Source organism: Pavona decussata, unplaced genomic scaffold (assembly GCF_977016875.1).
Source record: "Pavona decussata unplaced genomic scaffold, jaPavDecu1.1 SCAFFOLD_243, whole genome shotgun sequence".
Taxonomy (NCBI): Eukaryota; Metazoa; Cnidaria; class Anthozoa; order Scleractinia; family Agariciidae; genus Pavona; species Pavona decussata.
The window spans coordinates 332,501-359,897 of NW_028145648.1; the positions used below are offsets into that span (position 1 = coordinate 332,501).

Genomic DNA, 27,397 nt, shown 5'->3' on the forward strand with positions numbered 1-27,397 from the left:
TTTGAAACAACATGATCAAAGTCAAATAAATAAAAAAAATCAATTAAAAAAGAAAAACAAGGGAATACTACAAGCGGACTAAACTGTAGTACATACATGGTCTTTGTTATCGAAATCTAACAAATAGTTGAACAATTTGCCTTTCAAGGACAGTAAAGTTGGTAGTTCGCGAAGCTCTCTTAGTTTCGGGTTGCAATCACGAGCCGCGGCATACCTGTTTTTGATTGAGTTGGTATTACGTCTAATAGAGAGCGATCCCTAAAATTTCGTTCCCTAAACTGTACGCGTTTCATTAGATATCCCGTCGGGACAGTTTATGTTGTTGGTTATCCGATACACCGGTTGTAATCTCAAGAAGCATCTTCGACTAACTTAGGATAGTAGCTCAAGTTAAGATCTCATCTATTACATGCATGTCTTGCGGTTTGCCCCCAGAATGATGCGCGTAACATGATTTTGGAGGCGTTCAAGTCGTCGCGCGCTTTGCTTCTCACAGTCACCCCAAATTATATTACGATATTATTATATCCATTACGGGCAAGATAGTCTGTTTGTATATCCTTAGCAAGACGCTGCGGCCGAGGAAGAAAGAGATCCTGTTTATCAATTTCAGCTTAGGATACACCCTACTTAAACTTATCAAAGAAAGATAAAAAAAAAAGTTTAACTCACCTGCCTGGCTTCTTGAATTTCAACATCCAGTCAGGAATTTCACATCCCGAAGTTCTCATTACATTTGCGATACTACAAGACAAAATAAGATTAAAAGCACTGCCCAGCAAAACCTGAGACGACGGTTAAAACCTGTAATCGGATACGCCCTCTCCCCACTCCCAAACTACTCTTTCATTGCATACGCCGTATAACCTAATAGTTTACAATTATTCACCAGGGACGAGGTGGATACTGCCGCTGGATATATACGGCCAGGCGAATACTTCACACTATTCACTGGCACTGAGGTGAATAATAGTTTTAGAATATACAAAATCAGAAGATGGTCAGTCCCAATTAGTCACTTCAACTCTAAATAACTAGCGACAAAACTCGCGCGCGAAATCCAGGACAATACGGGGAAGTTGAATAGAAAATACTATCCGGAGCGCATCGAAAACACTACCCACTGGTTTGGTATAAATAACAAATAAAGCATAACTTAATTATCGTCTCCCCTTGAGGGGCTTTAACAAACAGCGGAAACAGATATTTCAAATTGAACACAACAGATTAAGAATCCCAACCGGCAGGAGGCGATCATATACTAATTGATGGCTTCCTGGTGGAAACCTATCGTCAGCCTGAGCAGACGTCTTCTTTGAGGGCTGCCTTGTTCCACAAGAGATCACTTGATCGACTCAACAGACAACTAAACTTGTCTTATAATACTGCGTAACAACTAAATAGGTTTTTTTAATGCGTATGTGCACAACAACCGAGGCTAGTTTAATACAAATGTAAGAAAACTCAATTAATTTCAACACAGAGTGGTACAAAACTACAAAAAATGGAGAGGTTTCAACAAACTTATTCAAATACCTAATCCATGAACAGACATCATTTGCTTTCTGTTATCTAAAGGGTGTTGCTTAGAGAAACTCCCATCTGCTGGCAGTGTATTCTTCAAATTACTATAATGTACCACTAACAAGTCACTCTGTTACAAGGGAAGGGCGTTTTTACCTCCGTAAGTTGGCAGTGTCGTCCTCAGTGAAAAATGTTACAGCCTTTCCTAATCTCCCAGCACGTCCTGTTCTTCCTGTAAACAAAGGAATATATCCGTGTGATCCAATCATGACCCTGTTACCTTATGAACAGTCCACTGGACTGGAAAATAAGAGGGGACGACAGAAACATTTCATACCTATTCTATGGATGTACGCCACTGAAGATGTAGGAAAGTCGTAGTTTATTACCAAATTGACTCCTTTAAAGTCAATTCCACGACCCATAAGTTCAGTTGCTATAAGAACCCAGATCTGAAACGTCAAACAGAAAGCTACCATTGATTCATTATTTGTAAGATTTCCTAGTATTCGCAGACATTTTAGGCGAATCGCAGTTTAACAATCAACTCCAGAAACTGATTTAAAGTTAAATCTAGGAATGAAATAACTCAAATCCACAAATGGATTTAAACGATTTTTTTATGTATACTAACTTATAAGAGTAATAGGTTTCTGATAGTATTTGCTAGAGTTAACTCCTCTCAATTCTGGAATTAGAACAGCTCTAAAAATTACTGAATGCGCTGGGTTCGTAAGAAAAAAAAGCAATAGCACTGATTTTATTGATTTTATTAGGAAAAAAGGCAATGGTTCAAATGCGTGTGTTGCTAACTGAGACAAATCTAATCAATTATGGTTCTGATTCTATTAAAATTAAAAAGAACAAACCTTTCCTGTCCTGAAGCACTTAACAACGCTGTCCCTCTAAACAGAGAAAAGAAAATCATTCCATTAACGTCAAACTTGTCGCATGACTGATGAAACAAAATGGCCCACTTTAGAGATCAAAACCTGTTCTGAATGCTGACAAACTAGACTTTCGAGGAAAAAGAACCATCAGCAACAGACCTGCGCTTGAGTTCTGTCTGAGTGTATAACATCCACATTGATCCCATCGTAAATAAGCTCATGAAACAGTTCTTTAGCTCGGTCCTTGGACTGGACAAATATTAACATAGGAGGCTGGAATCCCTGTTCAAATGACAGATCAATTCGAAGTTAGTTGCTACGGTGGTGCAAAGAGTAATCTGAGCTACGCATGTCCAAATAAGCGAGAAAAACCTTTCCCATGACCGGAGAAACGTTTGACGAAAGGTTCTCAAACTCATTAATAATTCAAAAGCCAAAGACAAAGGCAATCATGCACCGTGACGTGTTTGGAAATCTCATGAAAAACTCCTCGTTTTTGCATCCTTAATTTCTCCTTCAAAATCAGTTTGTTTGAGAAATTATATCAAATACTCGTCACAGTGTTTCATCACAATATCCAAAACCTCGAAGTTTGTCAAAAATACTCCGCTACGCGTCGTATTTTCAACTGTCTTCTCGGTGTTTGATATGTGATGAAACACTGTGTCTCGTGTTTGATATATTACTTAAGACATTGACAACTCTATCATGACATGGATATCTCTGGCAGTCAAGTGGCGAAGGCAGAAGATTCTCTTTTTGATCTACCTACGAGTTTGGAAAGGCTGATTTTTCTTCTGTAAAACAGCGGTTTTTTGAAAATGCCTGACTTTTGCTTCGACATGTTGCCAATAAATTTGGATTCATTCTCCAACATGTCGCACACCAGTAACTACATTTATTTCAGGCAGTGCCTGCTATAATAGGGGTAACAAAGCTGTGCTTCCAGACATTTTATTATAAATTACTGTACCTCCTTCAGAGCAACAAAAAAGAGCAAACGTAAGATCATCTTTTATTGTTAAAATATTTTCTTCTAACAGTTGAAAGGCCCAAACTAGGGATCCCAAACATATTTGCTCTTTGCAGTGTCAACTTTGACAACATTTGGTAAACGAAGTTTACCGACTCCTCTGATTTTATCTTGTCTTGAATAGTAAAAGGCACATACCTTCTGAACAATGTCTCTCAATGCAAGAAGCTTTCCAGATTCTTGCCCAACAAACACCAATTCCTGCTCTACAGTCGCTGTCGCAGTGTTTCTGTTTGAGACAATGGACAAACGTTTATTTCACCAAGATTATTTTATCATATATCTATTAATGTCACTGTTCCGCGTTAAAACGTGACTGTAAGATCAAAATATAAGTAGTACGTATATACAATATGACCACTACGTTTGGCGCAAAGGGGGACACATCCCTTGCAGCTGGCTTTGATTGTGTGACTATTTTAGCCTCACTTATCTCCCCAGTACTACCCGCTGGATTGAAAGAGTATTGTCAAGTCGAGTCATTTAAGCCTCACTTGTGTTCCCCGCAGTATCCAGACAGGACAGAACAAGAGTATTGGCAGATCCATTAGATTGCGTGACCTGTATAGCTTAACCAATCTCTCCAGCACTGTTCATTGATAGGTAGCTTCACGAGCAAGAAAAGTTGAAAGAAAACAGGAGGCCCCTTTCTCTCTCACTTTTTCTCGCACTGGCAAAAACTTGGGGGAAATCGCTGCCGAGACTTAACAACCACACTGGGGAGGTGTAACTCGCTCATTTCAAGAACAGCACCCGGGAGGGGAGGGTGTTAAACTTTTTTAACACAAAGCTTACTCTACTATTGAATACAGTTCTTGCCACAAACACTTTGCCTCCTCCTCATTTCTATTGTTTTCCTCCTCCTCCTACTAGTTTTTATTGTTTTCCCTCCTCCTCGTTTTTATTGTTGCCCCTCCTCCTCCTCCTCGTCATTTCTAATGTTTTCCCTCTTTTTCCTCCTCCTCCTCATTTCTATTGTTTTCCTCCTCCTCCGCCTCATTTCTATTGTTTTCCTCCTCCTCCTACTAGTTTTTACTGTTTTCCCTCTTCCTCCTCCTCCTCCTCGTTTTTATTGTTTCCTCTCCTCCTCCTCCTCGTCATTTCTAATGTTTTCCCTCTTTTTCCTCCTCCTCCTCCTCCTTATTTCTATTGCTGGTTGCTCACTAAAAATATTTCGTGTTTCCCTCCGGAATGAAGGGAAGTGAACATATAGCCAAATCCCAGGTTAGAATTAGCCGCATTTAGCAGTTTTCATGATCATATATCACTATTTATACAAGTCAGATTACCTGATACCAACTGTAACTTGTACAACATTGTCCAGGTGAGTTCTTGCCCAGTCATCAATGCCATTTGACAAAGTTGCACTAAACAGTGCTCTATTGACATCAGGTTTGTTGCACGCTTGATAAATGGTGGCTATCTATATTTTGACAAAATATTTAATTTTTTATAATGTATCCTAAATGATGTTTTTTAAAATTTTTCTTGAACTGGAAATGCAGTGGCAAATAAATATTAAAATATCCAAATATGCGAGAACAACCGTAACACTATTTAAATACATCTCTTGCACCAGCTTGGCACTCCTCGTGTGTAATAACCACTTGTAGAAGTCAAGTTACATTTGAGAATGTTGGGGGAGGATTCCTTGTTAAGAAGAAAGTAGCCAACTGGTAAGACCCCATGCCAGCTGGAAATGTTAAAGACGTTTTTGTCCAGATTATATTATTTCTGTCTCCAATTGACACTGCCTGATGCTATTTTCAGAAAATGAAAAGAAAGTATGGTGAATATGGGTAATTTGGATTAAGGAGGTCTTTTAAATAATGTTTCCTTCAGTGATGCAGTTAAAAAGTACAAGAAACAATGTTATTTTTCTCAGTCTAAATCAAGTTTTCCTCTTGCTTCCATTTCCATTCACCGAAGAGAAAAATATAAGAAGGAAAGAGAAATGAGAAAAGGAAAGCCCTTTTAGCAGGGTACCCTGAATCTGCTTTGTAGAACATAAACGTGTGGAGTATACATAACATTTACTACAGTATACTAGGCTAGGAGAGTAAGAACATCACATACAATAAACGGACCTGTTCTCTGAATCCTTCCTTTCCCTCTTCAAAAAGTTTATCAGCTTCATCAAGAATCAGCCACTCTACACTGCAACATAACAAACATATTAAATGGCAAGATTTCTGCAGAAAATCAATCAATTAACATGTTAAGTGAAGGTAGTAATTCGTAGTTTTGTGACATTCAAACCCATCATCTGCAGATTCTGGAAAATATAACATTAAAAATGCTGATTTTTATCGAGAGGAAACCAGGAGCAAGTTGAAAATACCACAACAACAGAGCAAGAAAAAAAAAAAAAAAAAAAAACAAATTACCAAACTTAACCAAGTTATGACACTGAGTCTGATACTCAAACACAGATCTCACTGGTTGTATCATTCCCTGCTTCCACACCACCCCCACCCCTTCCCATCTCTCAAAAAAAGGTAATTTAGATCATTTCACGTCATGTTCTTAACACCATTTAGTTTAATATTATTATGGTCCTAGTTACTTGCGAAGGTCAATCCCTGGAGGTTCCTGATTCAGCAAATGCACCAGTCTGTTGGGTGTGGTTACTAGAATATCTAGAAGACAAAACAAAACCAATTTGACTCCAGAGCTTTCAAAATTGCAGGATAGTTTTTGAAAGAGCTTAAACGATTTTGAAGGAATGAGGAAATTCTAGTACTTTTACACGAAACAAATTACTTTGTTACTACTAGGGAGCCTGATGTTGCAGACGAGAGGTCAAAAATTGAAGTTCTTTCAAACTCTCAGTTGAGATAACTTTTGTCTTGCATTCAAGATATCTGTAATAAAAAAATCCCAAACTTATTTACAAGTGATAAAAATATAAAAGCATTATTATGAAAACTAAAATTAAACCAAATTAACAAATGCTAAGATGATACTACAATAGATAAGAATTATATTAACACAGGACATTTTGCTGCATGGTAGCATCTCGATAATAGGTAATAAATAATTTACACTTTTATCACTAATTCGGTTAAAAATATGCGCAGATAATTACCACAATCCATCAGGTGATTCAGGTTTAAATAACTTGAAATGTTCCAGACCAGCATTAAAGACATTAAAAGTTGGTAACTGGTTCCAATACAGTCAACTCTCTCATAGCTACCACTTCTCCTAAGTGACCACTTCATAAACAACCGTTTTGTTTCTCAGTTCAATACTGTTTCAAGAGCTCTTTTGTAAGCGACCACCACTTAAATTTCTTAAGGGACCGCGACCACTTTTTAGGGCCAGACATATTCTTTTGTTTTCTGTTTCTGGTAAGCGACCACCCAACATTATCATGTATGATCATTAGTAAACCATTACACAAAAGTAACAGCAATTAAATTTTTAATGATGCTACCCCGGACAGCTAAAAGATATCCAAAAACTCATTAATAATTCATAAGCCCATTGACCTATCAAATGGTTGATAAAACATCACGTGCAGTAGTTCTAACACCCGATAAAACCTCTTCCTTATTAGTATGCAGTGTTTAATGTTTTTCTCGTATGCTAATTTCCAATGTTCACAAAAGCATCATGTTATGAACCCTCATGACACACGCTTTTCCAGGAATGTTTAAGCAATTCAAAAAATTCACAGCACGTGTTTTATCGAGTCTAAAACCACTCGACTGCGCCTTGTGGTTTTAAATCCCGATAAAACACTGCTGCTCGTGTTTTGAACATTATTTAACAGTTTACAGACAGAGAAGATGGCTATAATTAGATCTGTAGGTAAACCAGAATTTTTACAGTGATCTGTTGCAAAATATTATACAAAGTTTCGTCAGAAGAATGAATAGATGTGAAAAAAATCAAAAATAAATTAGTTTCTATTTGCCTAATTTTATCTGCTAAGGTAATATTTTTATATAAGTAATTAATCAATCCAGTATTAGGCTTATTTTGTTGATCTTTCCCATAAGCAACTGCTTTGTCATGCCCCAAGGGTAGTCGCTTAGGAGAGAGTTGACTGTATTTGTGTGAAGACTTTAAGATTATGAATTTGATAAATTGTATTATTCCTAAACATATCATGGCCATAGATTACAAAGCTGTTGATGATTAAGTCCCAATGCATTCTGCATACCAGTAAAGTTGTTAATCTGAGATGCTGTAGCCTTTGATAATAAGGGAGTAAGCCCATGCCTTCAATCAATCTAATAAATTGTCTTTGGCCGTCCTCAATATCCATTATAATAGTTCAGTTTCCAAGTCTCGTGGTTGTAAGGCCCACGCCCTGCACTGCATATTCCATATATGGTGTCATTTGGTTTGCTTTCTCAATCATTTCTCCCATGTGCTCCTTCCAACAAATGGTATCGCCAACTGAGCTAATTAATTAATAAGTCCAGTCTATCCGCTGATGCATACTTAAACCAATTAAGGGCGGTGCCTACTTATGAAGTATTTTTGTGTGGTTGACGAATATGTGGGGAAGCAGAATGATCTTAGGCCCTCTACAGACTAGGGATTTAGTTGTTGACAACTATTTGTGATCGACAACTAAAAGTTATCGACAACTAAATGAGTCCGATAAAGGGATTCCACACACTGGAGCTCAAATACTGATTTTAATAGCAACCGATACGCAGGGAGGTTGGGCACCAAGAGCTTACTACGCATGCTCACGTGTTTGTGCATTCAAAATGGCGGCAAGAAAGGAAAAAAGCCAGCCGTCATTCCAGTTTCCACGGCACGTTGGCCAAAAGTCCCTCGAACAAACTTTGCGCCCAATTTGCCGTTCAATCGTTTTGGATAAAATATCCTGCATCAGAGCTTGTTGGTAGGCACAAGCTGCCACAATAATGACATCGTTAGTGTCGTTTCCACCTTCAAAAACGGGATGTGGAGAAGGAAGATCAAAAAGAATGTTTTCTTTACCAAGTATTTTACTTCTGCAATCCTCCATGTTTTAAGCCGGTGGGGAAAGCCGCTGACAAAATAGCGCGGAGATCTAAAAGTAGTCGACAACTAAAACAAAAGTTTTCACACACTAGAAAAACGCCAAAAAATGAGGCCGACAACTAATAATTTGGGGTTTAGTTGTCGACAACTGTCGTCACAGACTACGTTTTTTAGTTGTCCATAACTTTTAGTTGTCCATCGCAAATAGTTGACAACAACTAAATCCCTACTCTGTGGAGGGCCTTAGGAGGGCTATGAAATTCCAAAAACAAAATTGGGGATAACCATGTATTTTTGTAGAGATAATTAATTAAGCAACAATTATTCTACAATACAGCAAAACACAAAACAATGTATGGTATTTTTTTCAAAATTGAAGCTTCATTATCACTGAAAAATGTATGGCTTCCCCAAATTTTCTAAATTTGTATACCAAGAGCACTTCCTACGTTCTGCTTTCTCTGCATAGCTTTAAACCATGCAATGATATCCTTGTGTTAGTAGGCACCACCCAAAGGAAACCTGAATATGCACAAAACGTATGCCTTGTAACAAAAGTAGCACTGCCTTAAATTTCCTTTAAGCCAAATATTCTGCATCATCATACAATTTCAATTCCACTATTGGTGTTAAATGATCGCTTCCACAGAAAGGGGGCCTAAAGTAATCTGCTTCATAATGTCACCTGGGGTCTAATGTAGATTCCAGCAGTTTGTTATTGATTTCCGGCTTTTTGTGATTTCATCAATTATTTGCCATGTAAGACCTCAAGAGATACAACAACCAAACGAATGTACTCCTTTTTGGTTTAACAATTTCCTGTCAGCTGTACTGATAGGTCCGAACTGTTCCATTAAACCAGCAAACATCTGGAAGATTTAAGTCGCCTACTAAGATTACTTGGCTCCTAGGTCTCTCTCTGTCGTTCATCTTAGTCACAAATTGATTGTGAGGGCCAGGTAGAAAGCTGACAGGAACTAGGCAATTGTACACCCTTGACAATTATGTTCCATCTCCTCTTATGGCATTTGCTACTCCCTTGGAGTACTTTATGGCATAATTTTTGCTACTCTCTTGGAGTAGTGATTAGTGAAATTGCACATTCAGAGCGTAACCAGAACACAGCAGCCAACGCTTTATCGATTGATTCTCCTAGTTCAGTACAAACCAAGTGCTACCAGGCTACACTTTTAGGGTTTGAACAAGTAATTCAGTTGAGCACTGGTCCTGCTCATAGTTACTGTTTCATGATTGAGACTTTTTCCCCAGTTCTTGTCATTTGGGGAGTTTTCCTTCATTGAAACTTGATTTTATCTAAGCATTCATGTTCAAAGAGCCCATTTATAAGATTCTTTGGCCCTTTCCGGCACTTTGAACAAGCGCCATGCTTGCCAGGTTTGGTCACTGTAATCCAAGATGGTGGAGTGGCCATTCAATGAGTTACAGAGATATGATAAAATCTGTGCTGTTAGTACATTAATCGACCAATACTAAATTACTGTGCCTTGAAGAGAAAGTCAGAAAATGCAAATCGGAGACAGGTGATAAAAAGGCACTACTGTAATAAAAAGCCATTTACATGAACAATTAGGGGAGAACACTCCTGCTACAGCTAAACAAATTTCACTTCAATTCCAATTTGTTTGCTGCTACAAAATCACATTTCATGGCAAATTAGGAACTCAATTCTGATTTCACAAAATTAATGCTATATAAATTTTACTGTAACCTTTTTAAACCTTACCAAGCTTGTGACAAGACTTTGATCCAAAACTATTAGAGCTAGCCTTGGCTTTTGTTAATAGATGAATTCTGAACATCCGTCCATGAGACAAATGGCAAAATTCATGGTAAATCTGCAACTCAAACAGAGTGAAATGTCAAGTTGACTGCATAAAATTTGAATTATATATGCAATCAAACGAAAACAAGATACTGGTAAATAAATTTATTACATGAAAATAATGCTCTCAACATTAAAAAAAAAAAACTACAGGAAAAGTTATATTTATCTATTATTAATGTTCTACCAGAAACTTCATTCACAGAGTGACGTTTGAACACATTCTTGATGGAATATAACCTCCCATGCAGTTGTTTTACTCCTAGTACCTCCTCTCCGGAGGAGGTAATAGGAGTCCCCTAAAAATGAATGAGTGGGAGGCTGGATGGAATACTAATAACAGCAAAAACAATGAACACGAATATATTTCTGAGCTAATGTGCATAATACGGAAACCAGAAACATTTATAAACATGGCCCATTTTGTTAGCCACAAAAAGATAAAATTTTTGAATTCCCATAAATGCTTGAATTGGCACCCCCTTCAAACAACCGGCATCTTTAATGAATACACCAAACTGTACAAATCTTAGACTATTAAAGTCGATCTTGCAGGTTTTCTTCTAATTTCTTTGAGGGAAATTTCCATGTGACTGCATAGGCCCTTTACTTTAGAAAGTTCCTCGTGAAACTTTGTGTTTCTCCTTACAGATTCGTTTCAGTCTTTTTTTCCTTTTTGTAACAGTTTCTATTTACTTGAAATAAAGACAATATTAGCCTGAGGTGTCCCATAAGCACCCCCCTATCAATTAGTGCCCCCCTCTCGACCCAGAAAATTAAAATAAGCTCCCCAGGTGCTAATTTAAGCATTTACAGTAATTCTCTTAAAGTAAAGATGATAACTTCAAACATGACCAAATCTTAAACACAAAAAAACTATTTGACAAGCTCCGGTGAGTGATGTACAGACCTGTTGGGCTAGTTCTCTTGTGGGTGACACAACAACTGCTCTGAAACCTTGAGAACGGGATGACTGTGACAAAATCAAACCACTTACAAGTCAATATCTACAATAAGTCAATGACCAACAACAATAAAAATAGCAAGATGATGATACTCATTCAATCTGGAATATTTGAGGCTTTTTCACGACTGCTGAGGATGAGTAACTACCAACCAAAATCACTACATGGGTCTCTCTTTCATCTTCAGCTCACATAATTATGTCAACATACTACACACTTACTTTTAATAATCCCCCAAATACTTCATTACTCTACATACTGAGAGACATGTAAGCCATGTTCTCTTATCAGAAGATTGCTATTCATGTGAACACCCTGCAAGGGTTAACGTGTGGGACAAGCTGGGCACATATTCAATTTCATGTACTGTAGGGTTTTGGTTATGTACCTAAAGACTGACATGCTGTAATACACATTTGCCTCAAACACTACTCTGCTTTCCTGTTTGTAAAAATGATAAATTTAAAAAATCCAATCATATTCAAATGCTTGTTGGGGATAAAGCCTCTTATTTTCCAGTTGAGAAAGTTTCAAGTTTTGGATGGAAAAATCTAGCTTTTGTGCAATCTACTGGAAATCTCAATGATGTTAATTCATATTGATGGATTACACAGATGGGGGGTTAATGGACGGTAATTTCCGAGGGGTTGGGGGGTGTTCCTATGAAGAATTTCTCCAGAGGGTAAGGAAATTCACAAAAACGTAAGCGACGCACAAAGTTGGCAGACAAGAATTTTCAGTCGCCACTACGGAAAAATAATTATAATCCAGCACAAAAGCAGCACAAACGATGAATCATTCTGGAAAAATACATTTGGATAGAAGTGTTGTCTGGTTAATCCTTTTGATAAGCGAAAGTAACGCGTGACAGGTATTTTTCTGTGAAGTTTGACTTCGAGGCGCGATCAATCAGCCTCATATCATGCCGTGCATGGCTGTGACTTCACAATCGTTTGAAGTTCGAGTTTTGAATTAAATAAAAGCCCTCTTTACTCATATTGTAGCATCAAATGAGGAGATTAAAAGGTTTCTGAACAAAGCAACTTTTTTGATGAGCATGGCCTTCTCGTAGTTCCACAGGCTAGTTTGCGGTTGAAATCTATTTCTGACATTTCTGACACGACGAAATGTACAACGGCGTGCTGTGAGTGCTGTCGTGTTCAATCAATGAATTTATTTCCCACGGAAAATTATTTTCCGTGGCTACAAAACGTGTAATTTCTCCAATGCAATCTTTCACAAAAAAGATTTCTGGAAGAAAGGGAAAAGATTCTGCAGAGATGAACATTGGAGTATACAAATTATGTATGCAAATTTTGCTCAAGATTGAATTCCGTTGGACGTGAGACAGCGACGTTTATTTTATAAAAACCTGACATAAAACATTGAAAACACAAACTTCTTTTCTTTCTCGTATTCATTTCATTCACGATCTCAATGCCGAGATGTGAATCCACAGACTAATTAATTTTGAAGTTTTGAATGGAGAACCGGCGAGAACCTTTTGAAACTGTTCACAAAGGCAGCTTTCAATAGCCCATTTTACAGTTGTGTGCTTAGTGACCTGGTCTTGGATTGGAAGTGAGGCTGGGGGTGACCTTGTCTTGATACAAACCTCACTGCTTTTCATATGTAGATCATGCTGTTCTTATGCTAACTAGTTTGCATTTACATTTGAAGAACAGTGAGGTTTGTATCAAAACAAGGTCACCCCCAGCCTCGCTTCCAATCCAAGACCAGGTCACTAAGCACACAACTGTAAAAATGGCCTATTCTTGTGCATGCACTGCAGCCAGTTTTCGACTGGGTTTTCAAAGTTCATCAAAATTCTACTTGATAAATTAAAATCCAGCATCGTATATTCAATGTGCAACTTATATTCATAGTGGTTTCTTCGCGGCATTAAAATAGCAAACGTTTCTCTGCGGAGGTCATAACGAAAATGGAATTTGCAAAGGCTGGTCGTTTTTAGGTGAAAAAGAAAAGTTGTAACGTGATAGAGATAACTTCTTAAGCGCTCGAGAAAGTTATAAACGTTAACTACGCAACAACAAAGAATTAAGCCGTGTTTTGTTGACGTAAAAAATCAACCATTTTAGAGTTCTTTCCAATTTTTCCGGATCTAATTTTAGCAAAAGGATAAACAAGTAAAATAGCAAAGTGTTGTAAATAGCTGAACTAGCGTAGTCGACGTTGCTTCAATAATAAAAAAAATGATCGTAATAGTGTGCGTCATCAATTTTCTTAGTCTAAATGGATTTTGAACTTCTGAGGGGTTCAGGGAGAAGGGTTTTAAAAACCGGGAAATTCCAGAGGGGTGGGGGGGTCATCATAAACCCTCTGGAACGGAAATTCCGAGGGGGTGGGGGGGTTAAAATAAAAAAAAACATCCTTGGGGGGGGGGGGGGGTATGGATATTTTCTGGAACTGCACATTTAAGGTTAATTATTCCAAATCTCTGCTGCGTTCCTAAGAAAAAATTTCTATGCACACTGTTTTATAGATACCCTAGAAAACTATATATCACTGTACATAAAAGCTAATATTAGCTGTAGAATCTGAAAATAATGCTACTTTTGAACAAATTATTTTGCTTTGGTAGGTGAGTGCAAGCTGTGAAACCAAAAACTGACAGTGTGTGCTTTGACTGAATTACAAGCTAACTAATTAATGCAGATAATCCAATAAACTGGACTACATGTATACCACTCACAAGATAATATTCCAATTGGCTCTTGACAAAATTTGACAATGGAATATTGATTAGTGAGTCTCATGTACTGGGACACTACCAGAAAGCTCAAATTTTGCAAAAGCCTCAATCCTCAATGCACTTTGGTGCATTAATTAATGTGACAAACATTTTGGCCTGAATTTGTTAAAGGGGCAGTATCATGGGAGATATCATGATTTTTGGCCAAAATTAACTACATTTAAACTTTGAACACTATGTTAATTAATTTCTTAATCAGTAATTTAAAGAAATATTACTAGCGATTCTAAGAGGAAAGGTTGAACCAAAATATAGTACAACCGGCAATTTTTAGTGCACAACGATAGCAAAATTTGAAAATGTCCCCCCGACATTTTCAAATTCGAACCTCTCTTATTCTTGATCATCTGCAGGTGAAAATATCCGTGGATAGTTTCTTTGTATTCTGATAGTCTTTTAATGGAATTTTGTCATTATATCTTGGCTGCTATCAACCAAATAGCGTCTTTTCGATTTTCGATGTGTTACTAAAAATAGCGTGATACTGTCCCTTTAAAGTCAGCTAAATTAAGACACCCTTCAAGCTCTTAAGTCATTTGAGTGTAGGGTATCAACTCAAAAGCAAACCCAGAGTTTTTTGCCTCCAAATATTTACACAGTTTTCACACCTCACTACAGCAGTTGTCAACAAGGTTATGCCGTCTACCAATGAAAAGTACTGCAGGAAATCCCTACAGATAAATTGACGTCTGCCTGAAAGGCGTAGCAGTCATGTTGTGCTTGTATAATTGCTTCTATGTGGATGTAATTTAGTCAGCAATGAGCAAAACTGAAGGAAAGTGTTGTGCTCCACTGTGCCTTTCCAATCTGTGAGGTTGACGGCCTTGTCATTATCTGCAAGAATTTTCTTTTTTCCCATCACAACATTTGCTTTTTTCCTTCTTTTGGGGCCTACTTAGCAATGATTTGCGACCAAGCATTTCCTTTGTCCTAGACCGTTTCATGACAACAAAATTTCTCCTATCTCTCGCAAAATGCTGACAAGCACCACAACTGAAGGTAAACAAAAATTGCTGCTGAGATGTACAAGAAGTTTTGGAATGAACTTGTTTGCTGCAAAAAGGTCAGTGGGGAGTTCACGCCTTTTGGAAATTACGACACTTTGGTGGTTACTGAACTTTTATTTAAGGTAAATCCATAGGATTTCACTTTATATAATGTGGTGTGTACTATGTTACGCATCAAAACCAAATTTTCTCTTGTTTTCTTTCTACCAATTTCATTGAAATCACTACAATGTAATAATCAAGAACAAACCCGTGTCCTCGAACATTCGCTGGCAAAATAATACCTTTGAGTCTAGAGTTAATAATATTCAAACACAGGCATTTGTCAGTGTGAGATCTTCTGTAAATTTGAGCTGTATTGTTGACTTGTTCCTTGTTTTGCATGAGCTTGCATTAGCTCATGCATGCACATTACTAAAGCTCGCATCATCAGTACACATGACCGTAAAACCTAAAGGGCAACACCCTAAGAGGTTATTATCCTCAAGAACTTGCGTGGATTTTAAGATTCCATTTTTCTTTTTTCAGAAATACTGCTAAATAAACATATGGGCTTAAATAATTTGGATGAAAAAAGTATTTTTTTCATGAAAGTAGCTCAGCAAACTCTGGAATAGCCTTAAGCAAACAACTCTTTCCTTCAATGAATAACTGCCAAATGGTATATTTAACAATTATTCCACGAGCGCGCGTTGGATATGAGATGATAGATAGCCAACGAGGCGCGTAGCGCCGAGTTGGCTATAATCATCTCATATCCAACAAGCGCAAGTGGAATAATTGTTTTATTAAAAACAACCGAGAAATATTGCTAGATCTTACTGATTTCGCTGTGCAAGAACGACCAGAAGGCAATTTAATGGTCGCCATTTCTCGGCCATGGTATAATTGCTCATATACCATGGCCGCTAAGCCAATCAAATCCCTCGAATTGCATTATACAATGATGCAGTTTTTAATAAAAGCCATTATACCATGCCCAAGGAAATAGAGAATTTTAGTTTTTTTTTTTTCTGACAACAAACATAATTATGTTTTAGATGTTATACATGTAGTCTATTTAGTCAATGTTTTTTTTTATCCAGAGTAATGTTTATTCCGAGTCTACAGATCGATAGTCATTTATATATTCCTCCCTCCGGTGCCCATCCTAAGCATGCTGTCAGGGCCCTTTTGGGGTTGCCTTAATACGGCGTAAGAATTGTTCAAAGGAAGCATTTTTTTTTCTTCTTTTAATTGTATTGTCTGGTACTTCTAACACCCTGAATGAATTATGCACCTAAAATAGCGGCTGTGTGCATACAAATTGAGAATTGGTCACACAAGGGCTCCCAAAGCAAAAGACAAGCTTTGAGGCCTGGTGATGGTTGCATGAACAGATTTCTGGTGCCTGATTCACTAAGCCACTTTAAGTTAACTTCCATCTTAAAGTGCCTATCACCCTTTCCCAATTCCTTTCATTCTCAAAAGTAGATGTAGAAAGTAAGACAAAACAAGCCAAACAATGAGATTTGAAGTTATTCTCAATTTTTAAAATGCGATCAAAATAACAATTTCCGATGTTAAAACCGCGCCATTAGAGAACTGGCACTAGTGAGTTGTGACGTCGACCTGGTATCTTGATAACAAGCACACAACAAACAGCACAGAGTTGGAGTGAGTTCTACGTGAGCTGTTTGGGTTTCCGGCCGATTTTTTAGCACAAAAGCCAAACACTGACTCCAAATCCGAGCAAAGCTACAACTCAGATGATTCAGAATTTAACTACAACCCCGGCTACGTGATTGGCGTGACGATAGAGCACGTAAAAATGGAAGGCCTACACAACTCCTACTCGCATATTTTGCGCTTCTATCTCAGTCTTTTGATTAATTTAGCCTCTTTTTTATGTTTACAGCAGATTGGCATGACGATTTGAAGGATTTGTTTGATAATCATTGAACAGAGCCATGTGCTTAACTTTAGAATGTTTTGTATTTTGATCTCAGATGCCTTTTCTGGGTTTTGAGTTCTGCGTTAAGCGTCTGTTTATTTCACCTCTTGTTGTTTCTGTTTAGTGACTGTCATTCTCATGCCATTTCATTTTACTAGTATTTAGGTTTAGTTTCGCTTGTTTCAGTTTGTGGTCCAGTGACAGTACAGCTTCTAGTTAGGATTTGAATCATGTGATAATCTTTAACCTCTGAAAGCGACCGCTATTGTATTGCCGGGCCAGGCTGTTTATTTTTGTGGCAAGATGTTGTGTCTCTGATCATTCCTATTTGTCTTTTGGTCATTTCTTTAGCATTGTAGATTTCTACGCGAGCTATGCAATGCGTGAAATTGAGGGCTTAAGTCTGTTTAGTTACGGCTTTGTTCTGCTTCGCTTCGCTCTGCTCTGGGGTTTGCGTTGCAGGAGCTTGCTATTTTCTAAATACAGTGTATTTGAAATCTTTCGGTTTTGAAGAATAAATTAATGGAGCCGAGGGAAGTGTAAATAAGCAAGATTTTTCGATGAACTAGAGGCTTACCTTTTGTCAACGAAACCACCACATCAAAAATTTTACTTCACGACAACATGCGGACCACTGAGGAAACATCTCTTAGAATTGAATTTTTCGTGGTATAAATATTAGCTTGTTTAGTTAGTATTTATCATTTTTAAATTGTTTATTAGCTGAAATTGGTCTGGTAGTAAGAGAAGTAAAACCGCACACCATTTGGAAAGCCAATGCGTGCGTTATTGTCCAAAATAACGCACGCATTCTTGAGAGTCTAGACCAATTATAAGTTAAAATAAGTTTACTATTTCAGACAAGCTTAAATAAAACATGGAAACATTTCTTACTACTCGTTGGCGGCAATGTTTGAAATGATATGAATGGCTTGTTACCCACTTCATCAATAAATCAGAATAGAGGCATGAAGTCGACGTTCGTGAAGTGCTTGGAGCATACATCATGTATAATTTGATGAGTTTCCAGGTCAAATCCCATTTAGCCTGCTTTTGTTTCCTGAAATCGATCTACTTCTTTCTGCATTTCCTTGCTTCATCATTATCAAACAGTATAGCGTGTAGAACTATGCCTTCTACATAACTGAGAAGGCAGCACATTCACCTACCATATACCTTCCTGCCACATTTCAAGTTCAGTACAGAGAATGTAGTGACAAATGAGCAAATGCTCTGTGGCTGAGATACCGAGTCGACGTCACAAGCTTGTTAGTTCCCAGTCTCTCAAATGCTGTTTTTTTATATTCAATATGGCAGAAAAAGGCCTATTTTGGGGGATTTTGTCATCTAATAAAAAAAAAAATATATATATAATTTTAATATTTATAATGTGCATTTTCTATAAAAACGAAATGAAACATGGAATACAATTTATTTCTTCGCAAAGCGTCTTAGATACGTATAGATTTTCAAAATTCATTAAAACTGTGCAAGAGTGATAGGCACTTTAAGCATTGTTTCTCAACAATAGTCTATTATGCCAACAATAGAGTTTTTCACAAAACATACTTCTTAGGATACATCTTAAATTAGGAGGGCTTTGTGAATCTGGCCTCAGGGCAATGTATAATGAAATTAAATAAATCTGATTATGAATTAAATCTATTTATCTTAAGTCTATTAAATTATTACTTCATACAGAAAAAATGTTACCTTGAGATGATATAGAATTGGTAGAATAAACGCTGCAGTCTTGCCAGAACCAGTAGGAGCACAGCATAAGACTTCTCTTTTCTAATCAGGGAAAACAGATAATTATTTACTTTGAAAGGCACTGAGAAATCCATGATATAAAATTCCAGTTTTAGTTGGGTTAAGATTGGGTTAAATTGTGGGAGAAAGCAGTGAACCTAAACCCAGTCTGAAAGCTAACTGTTTATTGGCCAAAAAAACACAAGTTTAACTACTCACCTACAAAAAGCATCAGTAACACTTATTATTTGAATTCAAATCACAACTCAAGTGATCTCAAACTAAACTCAAGGTAATAAATTCCTTAGCCTCACTTTGAAATTATCATCGATGTAATATTTAAATCAAAGGCTCCTGTGAGCCAACTCATGAAATTATGCAGAAGTGGATGGTGGTAACCGTAAAGCAGAACTTGCATCAAACTACAATACAAGGATTTGTGGATGCCATGTGGGAATGAAGTGTCGCCTCTAAGGTATAAAACATTGTTTGCATTGTGTTTGGTTGGACCAGGAATTGAAATATAAGATAGTTTTAACAAGAAAACCATCAAGACTTAATAAGCGGCCTCATTTATTCCACATTTATGCCGCTTAGATTTTATGGCCACTCCCCTAAGTGAGAGTGAGCTCCTTTCAAATGGTTTGGGGCCATTGTCCCCAAACTTTTGAAACATTTTGTAAGTTTTGTATTTTTGAAGTAAGCTTACATTTCAAAAATTGTTTGGAGCCTCTGGAGCGGTTGCCATTAAAAGATGCTGTGGGAGCCTATACTTAGGTGTCGTTCTATAAGGTGTATTTGAACATGCACCTTAGTTCAGTTTTTGATGACAGGTGAAGGATAAAAGACTCTTTGAGAGTCCCAGGCTTCACTTTGTATTAGCGATAAACAAGATGTAGTTCAACCAGGAATGTCATGCAAAGGATAAATAAACAAAAACATATTACCTTAATAATTTCATTCCATTTCTATTACTGAAAATGTTTGGTCACCATTTGTGCATCTACATGTAAGATAACGATTCATCTAGTTTTTGATATCAAAGGAGCATTTTTGTGCATAAGTTTCCACACAAATACCCTTATTTTTTGGCCAGGATTTCTGTGACAGACGTTTCAGCCTTTTTCACTGGTATTTTTCTGGGCATACGATTGTGTCAAAACACAACTGTGAAATCCAACGTGATAATTATTTTTGCTAAAATTTATTTTCACTGGAACACCATTTTCTTTTGGAAGACTTGTTACAGTTACTTGCACAGTTTTCTCTGACACATCACTATGATCATCAAACACAATTACAACTGATTTTGCTGATGATGCACACGTGCCATAAAAAGCAAGTTTTTGGGCACTTACTATTCTGAACAAAATTAAAACAATATTTACCACAAGAGGTACAAAAGTAGAGTAATTGCTTTCCATTTTCCTTTCCTGACAATCTGACAATATCAATCTGAACATATCATTGAATGTCTCTTCAATTTCCTTAAAAAGCTCAACATCGTTTAATTTAGGTCTACCATGAATGGTGTGTGCATTTGCATGTGGATTGAGCATACTAGACAACATTTCTTGACACTTTACATGTAGCTCAGTCATGCCTTCCAAGAAAAACAGCGATTTTAAATGGTCTTGCGTATCAAAACAAGCCTTTCATATGGTGACTATTGCTAACAACAAATTATTTAAAACATACTGTAAGGTAATGTCTTTATTACTTATACACCTTGATTTACAGTGATGTGAAATGCCTATATATATGTTAATTGAAAAAGAAACTATTTCTAAGAAGCTATTACAACAATCTTTAATCAGTACAAACTGCCTATGACCTTACAACAATTCAGTTTTTTCTCTTGTCACTAACTAACTCTGCTCTTTTTTGTTGATAGATTAATTTGGTTGTTGTAAGAATTTATCCATGGCCTTCTGGCAATAGCGCCAACTTGACATCTCTTCTGTGGCCACAACCGGATAAAACCTATTAATTCTACAATGTTTCTTATTATGTGAACCCTTTCAGGATCGAACCCACCCTTGCCCCTTACCCATAAGATTTTCCCCTTTGAGCTCATTATCCTCAAATCATTATTTTTAAAAAAGAACAGCATAATTGGATCACGACTGTGACTCTGACAACAGGTTGTGGTGTTGGCTTTTTTCTTCCATCAGTGGCTAAACAACTGGACTTGATGCAGGACCTGAAGGTTTCGGCTCTCTTGGGGGTTTGTCCATTGTGCTGATGGAGGCCTGATTAGATGACTGCATAGTGTGGGAAGATGAAGAACTCTGCGTCAGTATTGCCATGATCTTGTTTAGCTTCTGGGGAAGCAGGTGCTGGTTTCTGAGACAAAGCTTTTGCCTCCTCATAATTTTGTCGAGCTGGACTCACTTTGGGCAGTTAAGTGGCAGGTCATGACAATTGTACTTTAATTGAAACACTAGCTGCTGAGGGTGTATCATAGGAACAGTCATAACATTCCTCGAAACCCTCTTCTTTCTCCAAAATTTGCACTCTCTTAAGACATGCTTGCCCAATTTCACTCTTGACCTCCAATAACTCCTTCTCATGCTGTAATACCACACTTCTTTGTTGCAAATCAATTTTTTTCTTGAGTTTCTGCAAGTTTAAGCTGGCAAGAGCTTTTTCTATCTTGGCCTTCTTGACCCTCACCATTAAGTGTGGACTTGCCTTGGACATTGAACTCAGCAATTTTCTAGAGACTGAAGCAAAACCATTCTTGTCAACTGAATCACTTAAGTTTACTGATGGCAACCTCTGACAATCATCAAGCCACTTCTCCATACACTGAATGAACAACAATTTGTGGTGAGTTGATATATGAACAATGTTGCTGTTCTGGATGTATCTCTATACAGGTGGATTTCAATTCTGCCGACCATTAGCAAGATCTTGGAAAAGGGGGTTCACACTCAGCTTTATACCTATTTAACAGAGGATACTTAAATTTCACCCAACCAGTTTCGGTTTTAGATTAGAGTCATCCACTGTTACTGCCGCTTCTCAGCTTTCTGATCAGATCAACTCCATGGACAATGGTTGCCTGACCAGAGCTGTGTTCTTGGACCTCACCAAAGCGTTTGACACCATAAATCACTCACTATTACTTGAGAAGCTGTCAAATCTTGGTGTTGATGATGGTGCCAGAACCTGGTTTACCTCGTTTCTGACGAACAGGAAACAAGTGACCAACTGTAACGATGTGTGCTCCGATGGTGATCCTATTTCAATTGGTGTTGCTCAAGGTTCCATACTAGGCCCCCTACTATTTATAATTGACATGAATGATTTACCTACAGTTCTGGAGTTCTGTCGTGTTACTCTAGAAAAGGATGACACCATTCTTTACTTTGCCTTGAAATCAGCCATGGATTTAGAAAGTGAGAGTTACTTCTTGGCTTGGAACTCAATTTTTTCCTTCCAGGGACCTATTTGCGTGTGATATCTGTGTGAATTTGTAAAAACGTTCTCACCAGAGGTCTGTATTAATCTCACTTTCTAAATCACCTATGTAAATGGCTTCAGACAAACCAACTCTGAATGTTTCAAAATCTAAATTCTTGTTAATAGGTAGTGGTTTTCGCCTACGTAAAGTTGGTTCAATTCATATTTCTGCAGATGACACCCCTCTTGATATTGTACACTCTAATATGTACTTGGCATTGTGAAGCACTGTCCGTAGCAAAATAAGCAAAAAGTTAGGTCTCTTGAAGCGTATTAATAACCTTTTTTGCCACACGTTTCCAATCTTATTTAATGGTGATTTTCACCGTTATTATACCAGGTCTAGAAATAAAATCCGAAAATCCACTGCCAATAGAAAATGGGGTCACTGGTCGTCAATTAATTTTGGTTCAGAAATCTGGAACAGATTAGATCCAGCGATAAGGGAAGCAGAGTCACTGACTGCTTTTAACGTGGACTGTCAAAAACCATTTTATGATACCTTTAGTTCTACTTTTGTGTATATATTTTTTTATTTCTTGTTTCCATGTTTAGGTTTTTATTTGTTCTTTGGTAATTTTCTAGCGGACCTTTTTGTAAACCACTTATGTGACGTAGGCATTCGTCGTTAAAGATTACCCTCAGCAATACTTACGAAACTGTGGCAATAAAACTTGAAAGCAACAAAACCGTGAAGACTCAAAAGAGAGAGGGAGAAACCAGCTTGTACAAAAAAATGCAACCACTCTAGTAGTGAGAAAAATTGGCTAAATACACCAACTTGATAGGCAAAATGTAATGAGCACCAGAATCCTGTACAACTCTCTTTGCGTATGTCTATTGTTTTTCTAGACACAACAAATTAATAATAATTTCTATTTTTCTTGTAAAGAACCTAAGGTTGCTAGATCTCTATAAATATCTCACAATCATTGTGGTTAAAAAATGAATAACATTATGAGAAGTAAATAAAAATAAGCACTTATTCAATAAGCATCAGTCTACAAGGGTGATGAGGAACTTACATGCATCATAATTGGAATAGCCTGCATCTGAATAGCAGTTGGACTTTGGTATCCTCGCTTAGTCACATTTTCTACCATGTAAGAAGGGAGCTTGTACCTGATGAACAATAACAGATGCAAGCACTGCTGGATAAATACAACAGTCCTTTTTCAAATTATTTTGCCTGTTACACGTAAAATAAATTAATGTGAAATTGAAACTAAACACCCCCTAATTACAAACCTCCTGGCCCACCCTGAAAACAAACAGTAACAAAGTACATAAATAAATCAATTATTGCCAAAAGCCAGATTTGCTCTGCTTGCCACTTATATTCATTAAATTGATTTTACCTTAAATAGTTATAAAAAAAACAAACTTGAAAATTTAAAGCTGGCTCTGGACCCCTTCCCTATAATTTTCCTTCTTGCCCAGATGAGTTAGAGCCAAGTTTAAGGAAAACAAAACAATTTGTAAGGACTGACACAAACATAAAAGAGAAGTCCTTGCAAGCTACTTTAATAAGTACCATTAATTATTATCCCTATAAGCACACCACCCCTAACCGCCAAGGAAAAACAAAATAGAAATTAAAGAAACTTCAGAAGTACTGTTGACATCTAATATTATTACTTTCTTTTATGTTACCTTTCTTGTAGGGAAGAGAAACTTTCAACTACATCAGGAATATCTGAACCCTTTACGTAGATGTGGTGTTTTCTTCTGATGGTATTTATCTAAAATCATAAACAAAAGGTCGACTTTAGGGTTTCCAGATTTTGCCAAAATCAGTAACAGTAACTAAAGAAATTCTTGATGAACATTAATTAGCCAGAGTACATTCCAATCAACAAAATTCACAGTCTGGATAGTAGACCTACTCCTTAAATAAAAACTGCATATTTTTATTATAATAGTAATTTAATTAAATAGTAATTTAAAGTATGTCTTGTGGAAGTTGGTGAGAAGTGCTAGCCATATGCTACTTTTTTGAACACTGTTACCCCTTTAAAACAAGGTCCATAGCATTTTCCAATGATAAGACAATTCCATGCCTACCACTCAAACTGGGTCTTAATATGCCAGTGCCTTGAATGTGTAATAAAGACCAAAATGATGGCCTCATGAAGCAATATGGGGTACAAGTAAAAACCATTGTTTCAGTGGGATGAACTGATGTGGCTTTACTACAAGTTGCAAGACTTTCCTGATAAATTTTTGGTGAAACTACAGTATTCTGCATGGTCAACACTGCAGATAAGCTACACTTTACATGGGATACCCTGGGGCAGACAGCATCAAGGTTTCAGTCAAGTCTTAGTGGGTTTTATATTAGTGGACCCTAGAAAGGAAGGCTTTTGTCCCACACCTGAAAGTTTGGTCAAAATGGTGGCTGGGACTTCTTCATGCATAAATTTTAGAGATATTTTCCAATATGCCATTTTCAGAAGGAAACCCAAAGCTCTTTGAAATATGAAATCAAAAGAATAACTTCTATGGAATACTTGAGAGTTTAAACAGTGGAAATTGGAGAACTCATGGCAAAGAAATTACTCTTTGTGGACATATTGTGATTTTAACAATAATTATTAAGCAAAGAGCAAGAGGACATCTCAATTAATTTTATCATTTACGCTGCAGGCTCTCTAAGTGATGTTTGAGTGTTTCTGGGAATCACAAAAAAAAAACAGGACTGGTTTGATTGTGTATTTGTACTGAAATACTATTCTGATTGACCGATTCTTCATATTCCTAAAAGTTTTCGCCAAAAAATTTTAAAAAGTGCTCTGCACAGGTGGATAAATTTGCTTCAAAATTGTCTCGCAAGCTTGTGAGTTGCTGGACTTGAACCAATACAGTCTATACAGAGGCTTATCTGAATAAATTTGACATTTAGGTAAGCTTTTGTCTGTTTGTCCTTCTGTATTTTCATTGATGAAATGAGGACTACATGTATTTGTAATCTTTTACTGTACTTACTGACATTACATAACCAGAAAATATTAAATAGTGCGGGCAGTAAGCTAAGTAATCGATGTTTGTATGTTTTTCAATGTTCCGCTGTTTTTACTTGGGCGGAGCGCCAAGTTATAAAATAGGATTTCTTCGTATACGCCAAAACGCAGTGATCTAGTGCGCGTGCGCTACGTGTTGGCCGAGGCTGCGAGTATTCATCATAAGCCGCCATTACGAGACAAAAAACAAGGACGTAAAATTAACACAACGAATATCGTATTCTTAAAAGAAAACAGCTAGTATGTGTGTTGTCTGCTAACTCCTTCCATTGAACGAAACTAAGGGGTAACTTTCCTTTCAGGACGGATATTTTCCAAAAGTTCGACTTCAATTAACCTCAGACGCTCTTTTGGCTCTTCTCAATAAATCCCCATTCGGTATCAAACGTAATCGATAAGATCAAGGCCGTAAACACTGAATTTACATACAGCCGAGCAAAACATTTCATTTCTCTGGCCGCTATATAAAAAAGAAAACGTTCAATTAACTTTAAAGATTCAAGAGCATTCCATGGGTGAAAGGCTTAGGGTAAAGTAGGAAACTAAAACTAAAGCTTCGAAAATAAATTTCATTCGGGGTCCAGTGTGAGCGATAAGATCTATTCACCAGAACAAATGTAAACACTGAAAGTTTGTTAATGCACAGTACAGTGACAATCAACGCTCAACGAATTAATTTCTTTATTTACGTTCACTTGGATAAAACCAAAATGTGATCCTCACGGGAAAACAGGGAAAAAGGTGAATGACAAAATGCCAAATTGACACGCTAAACGTAGAATCTGAAAAAAAAATCTTTCCTTCGGAGTCGAGTGTTAGCGATAAGATCGATTCCTTGGAACAAACGTAAAAACGCCGAGAATTTGCATATTCATACCAACAACAACTGAGTACCGCAACGCTAAACGCATTTTTATTTTTACTTTGGATAAAGCCAAAATAGCAACTTTAGCACCCGGGCTTTAGCAAAACTGAAAGCCACTTCTGATGTTACAAAACGTTGAAAGAAGCCGTCGTTTGGATGCAGAAAGGAATTGCCACGCTGAAAACACCAGGAAGAAAGCGGTCACGTGCTAGGCAACCAAAATCGTTCACATGTATCAAGTTTCATCCGGCGACGCGGCATTCAGAAAGAAAATATTTTTGGCGGTTCTTGGAAGGAAAACTGGACGGTTTCTGCTTGTTATTCAATCGCCACGGGAGCTGCAGTGTCTTTCCACTTTATAAACTTAGCTTCTTTCATTTGAAGCCCTTTTAAATCCTGGAAACACTCTCTTTTGTGTCATGATATTTTGTCCATTGGCAATCACGCAAAACTACTAAAAGAATGAACGTACACTTCGACCTTTGCGTTACCTTCCAGTGCGAGTGAAGTTTATTTTCTTTTTTGTGTGTTTAATAAACAAATAACTGTAGACATAATTTAAAATAGTTCATTCTTTGGTCACTCACAGAGCGCTTTGATTTTGTCACTAAAGTTCTGTCCTATTCCAGTGATCATGAAATAGATTCATTGAGTTAACTTTCTGTAAATCGGATGTTCTGTGAGGTTTGTCTTATCCGCACGCGTCCCATATAGCACGCATGTCTTTTCGCACGCGTGTCATATTGCACGTTCTGCGTGACATTTTGCGATCGTGCGCTGTTACCAGTTAAAAAGCTGGAACATCTCTCATAGAAAGCCCAGAAAAAAGGGTATCAGGGTGGAAAGGTATTCGCACAAATACCCCTCTGTCGCCAAAATTCATCATTACCACTGGAACAGTAGCCTCCCAAAAAGACGTTCTTAGGGGTTCGTCATGCGTTCCTGTCCATACTCTTTTGTCGCCAAAATCCATCATTATCTTAGATGCACCTCATGGTTACAAAATCCGACGTGTTTAGTATCAAAGAGAGTAATGTTTTATTTTGTTTGCGTGACATTTTCGGTCGAACTACATCACGTTTATCGCAAATATGATGCCTTAGACTCTCAGCGAATCTTTTATCGTTCACCTGTCACCAAAGACTGAACTAACGTGCATGCTCAGATACTCCTAATACAACGGCGCCCAAGTAAACGCTCCCAGAGCGTCTTGTTATTTATAAATACGGGGGAAAACATAATTTGTTAGGAAGAAGACCTTGTGCTTCACATGGAAGCTTCAATCCTGACGTGATCACCTTTGATTTGGAGACATGAACCATTTGCAAAACAATT

General features: G+C 37.3%; 1 protein-coding gene across 1 annotated transcript in view; it reads right to left on the reverse strand.

Moving 5' to 3' along the window:
- Positions 1–27,397, reverse strand: part of LOC146457436 (putative ATP-dependent RNA helicase DDX52) — a 46,389-nt gene that overhangs the window by 1,477 nt on the left and 17,515 nt on the right. The window contains exons 4-17 of the mRNA XM_085091923.1: positions 23,831–23,919; positions 23,203–23,299; positions 18,671–18,751; positions 11,190–11,252; positions 10,181–10,292; positions 6,014–6,086; positions 5,535–5,604; positions 4,737–4,870; positions 3,586–3,676; positions 2,574–2,696; positions 2,394–2,429; positions 1,862–1,976; positions 1,681–1,756; positions 673–744 (exon numbers count right to left, since the gene is read on the reverse strand). Of these exons, the coding sequence (XP_084948049.1) occupies positions 673–744; positions 1,681–1,756; positions 1,862–1,976; positions 2,394–2,429; positions 2,574–2,696; positions 3,586–3,676; positions 4,737–4,870; positions 5,535–5,604; positions 6,014–6,086; positions 10,181–10,292; positions 11,190–11,252; positions 18,671–18,751; positions 23,203–23,299; positions 23,831–23,919 (1,232 nt within the window). The remainder of the gene's footprint in view (positions 1–672; positions 745–1,680; positions 1,757–1,861; positions 1,977–2,393; positions 2,430–2,573; positions 2,697–3,585; positions 3,677–4,736; positions 4,871–5,534; positions 5,605–6,013; positions 6,087–10,180; positions 10,293–11,189; positions 11,253–18,670; positions 18,752–23,202; positions 23,300–23,830; positions 23,920–27,397) is intronic.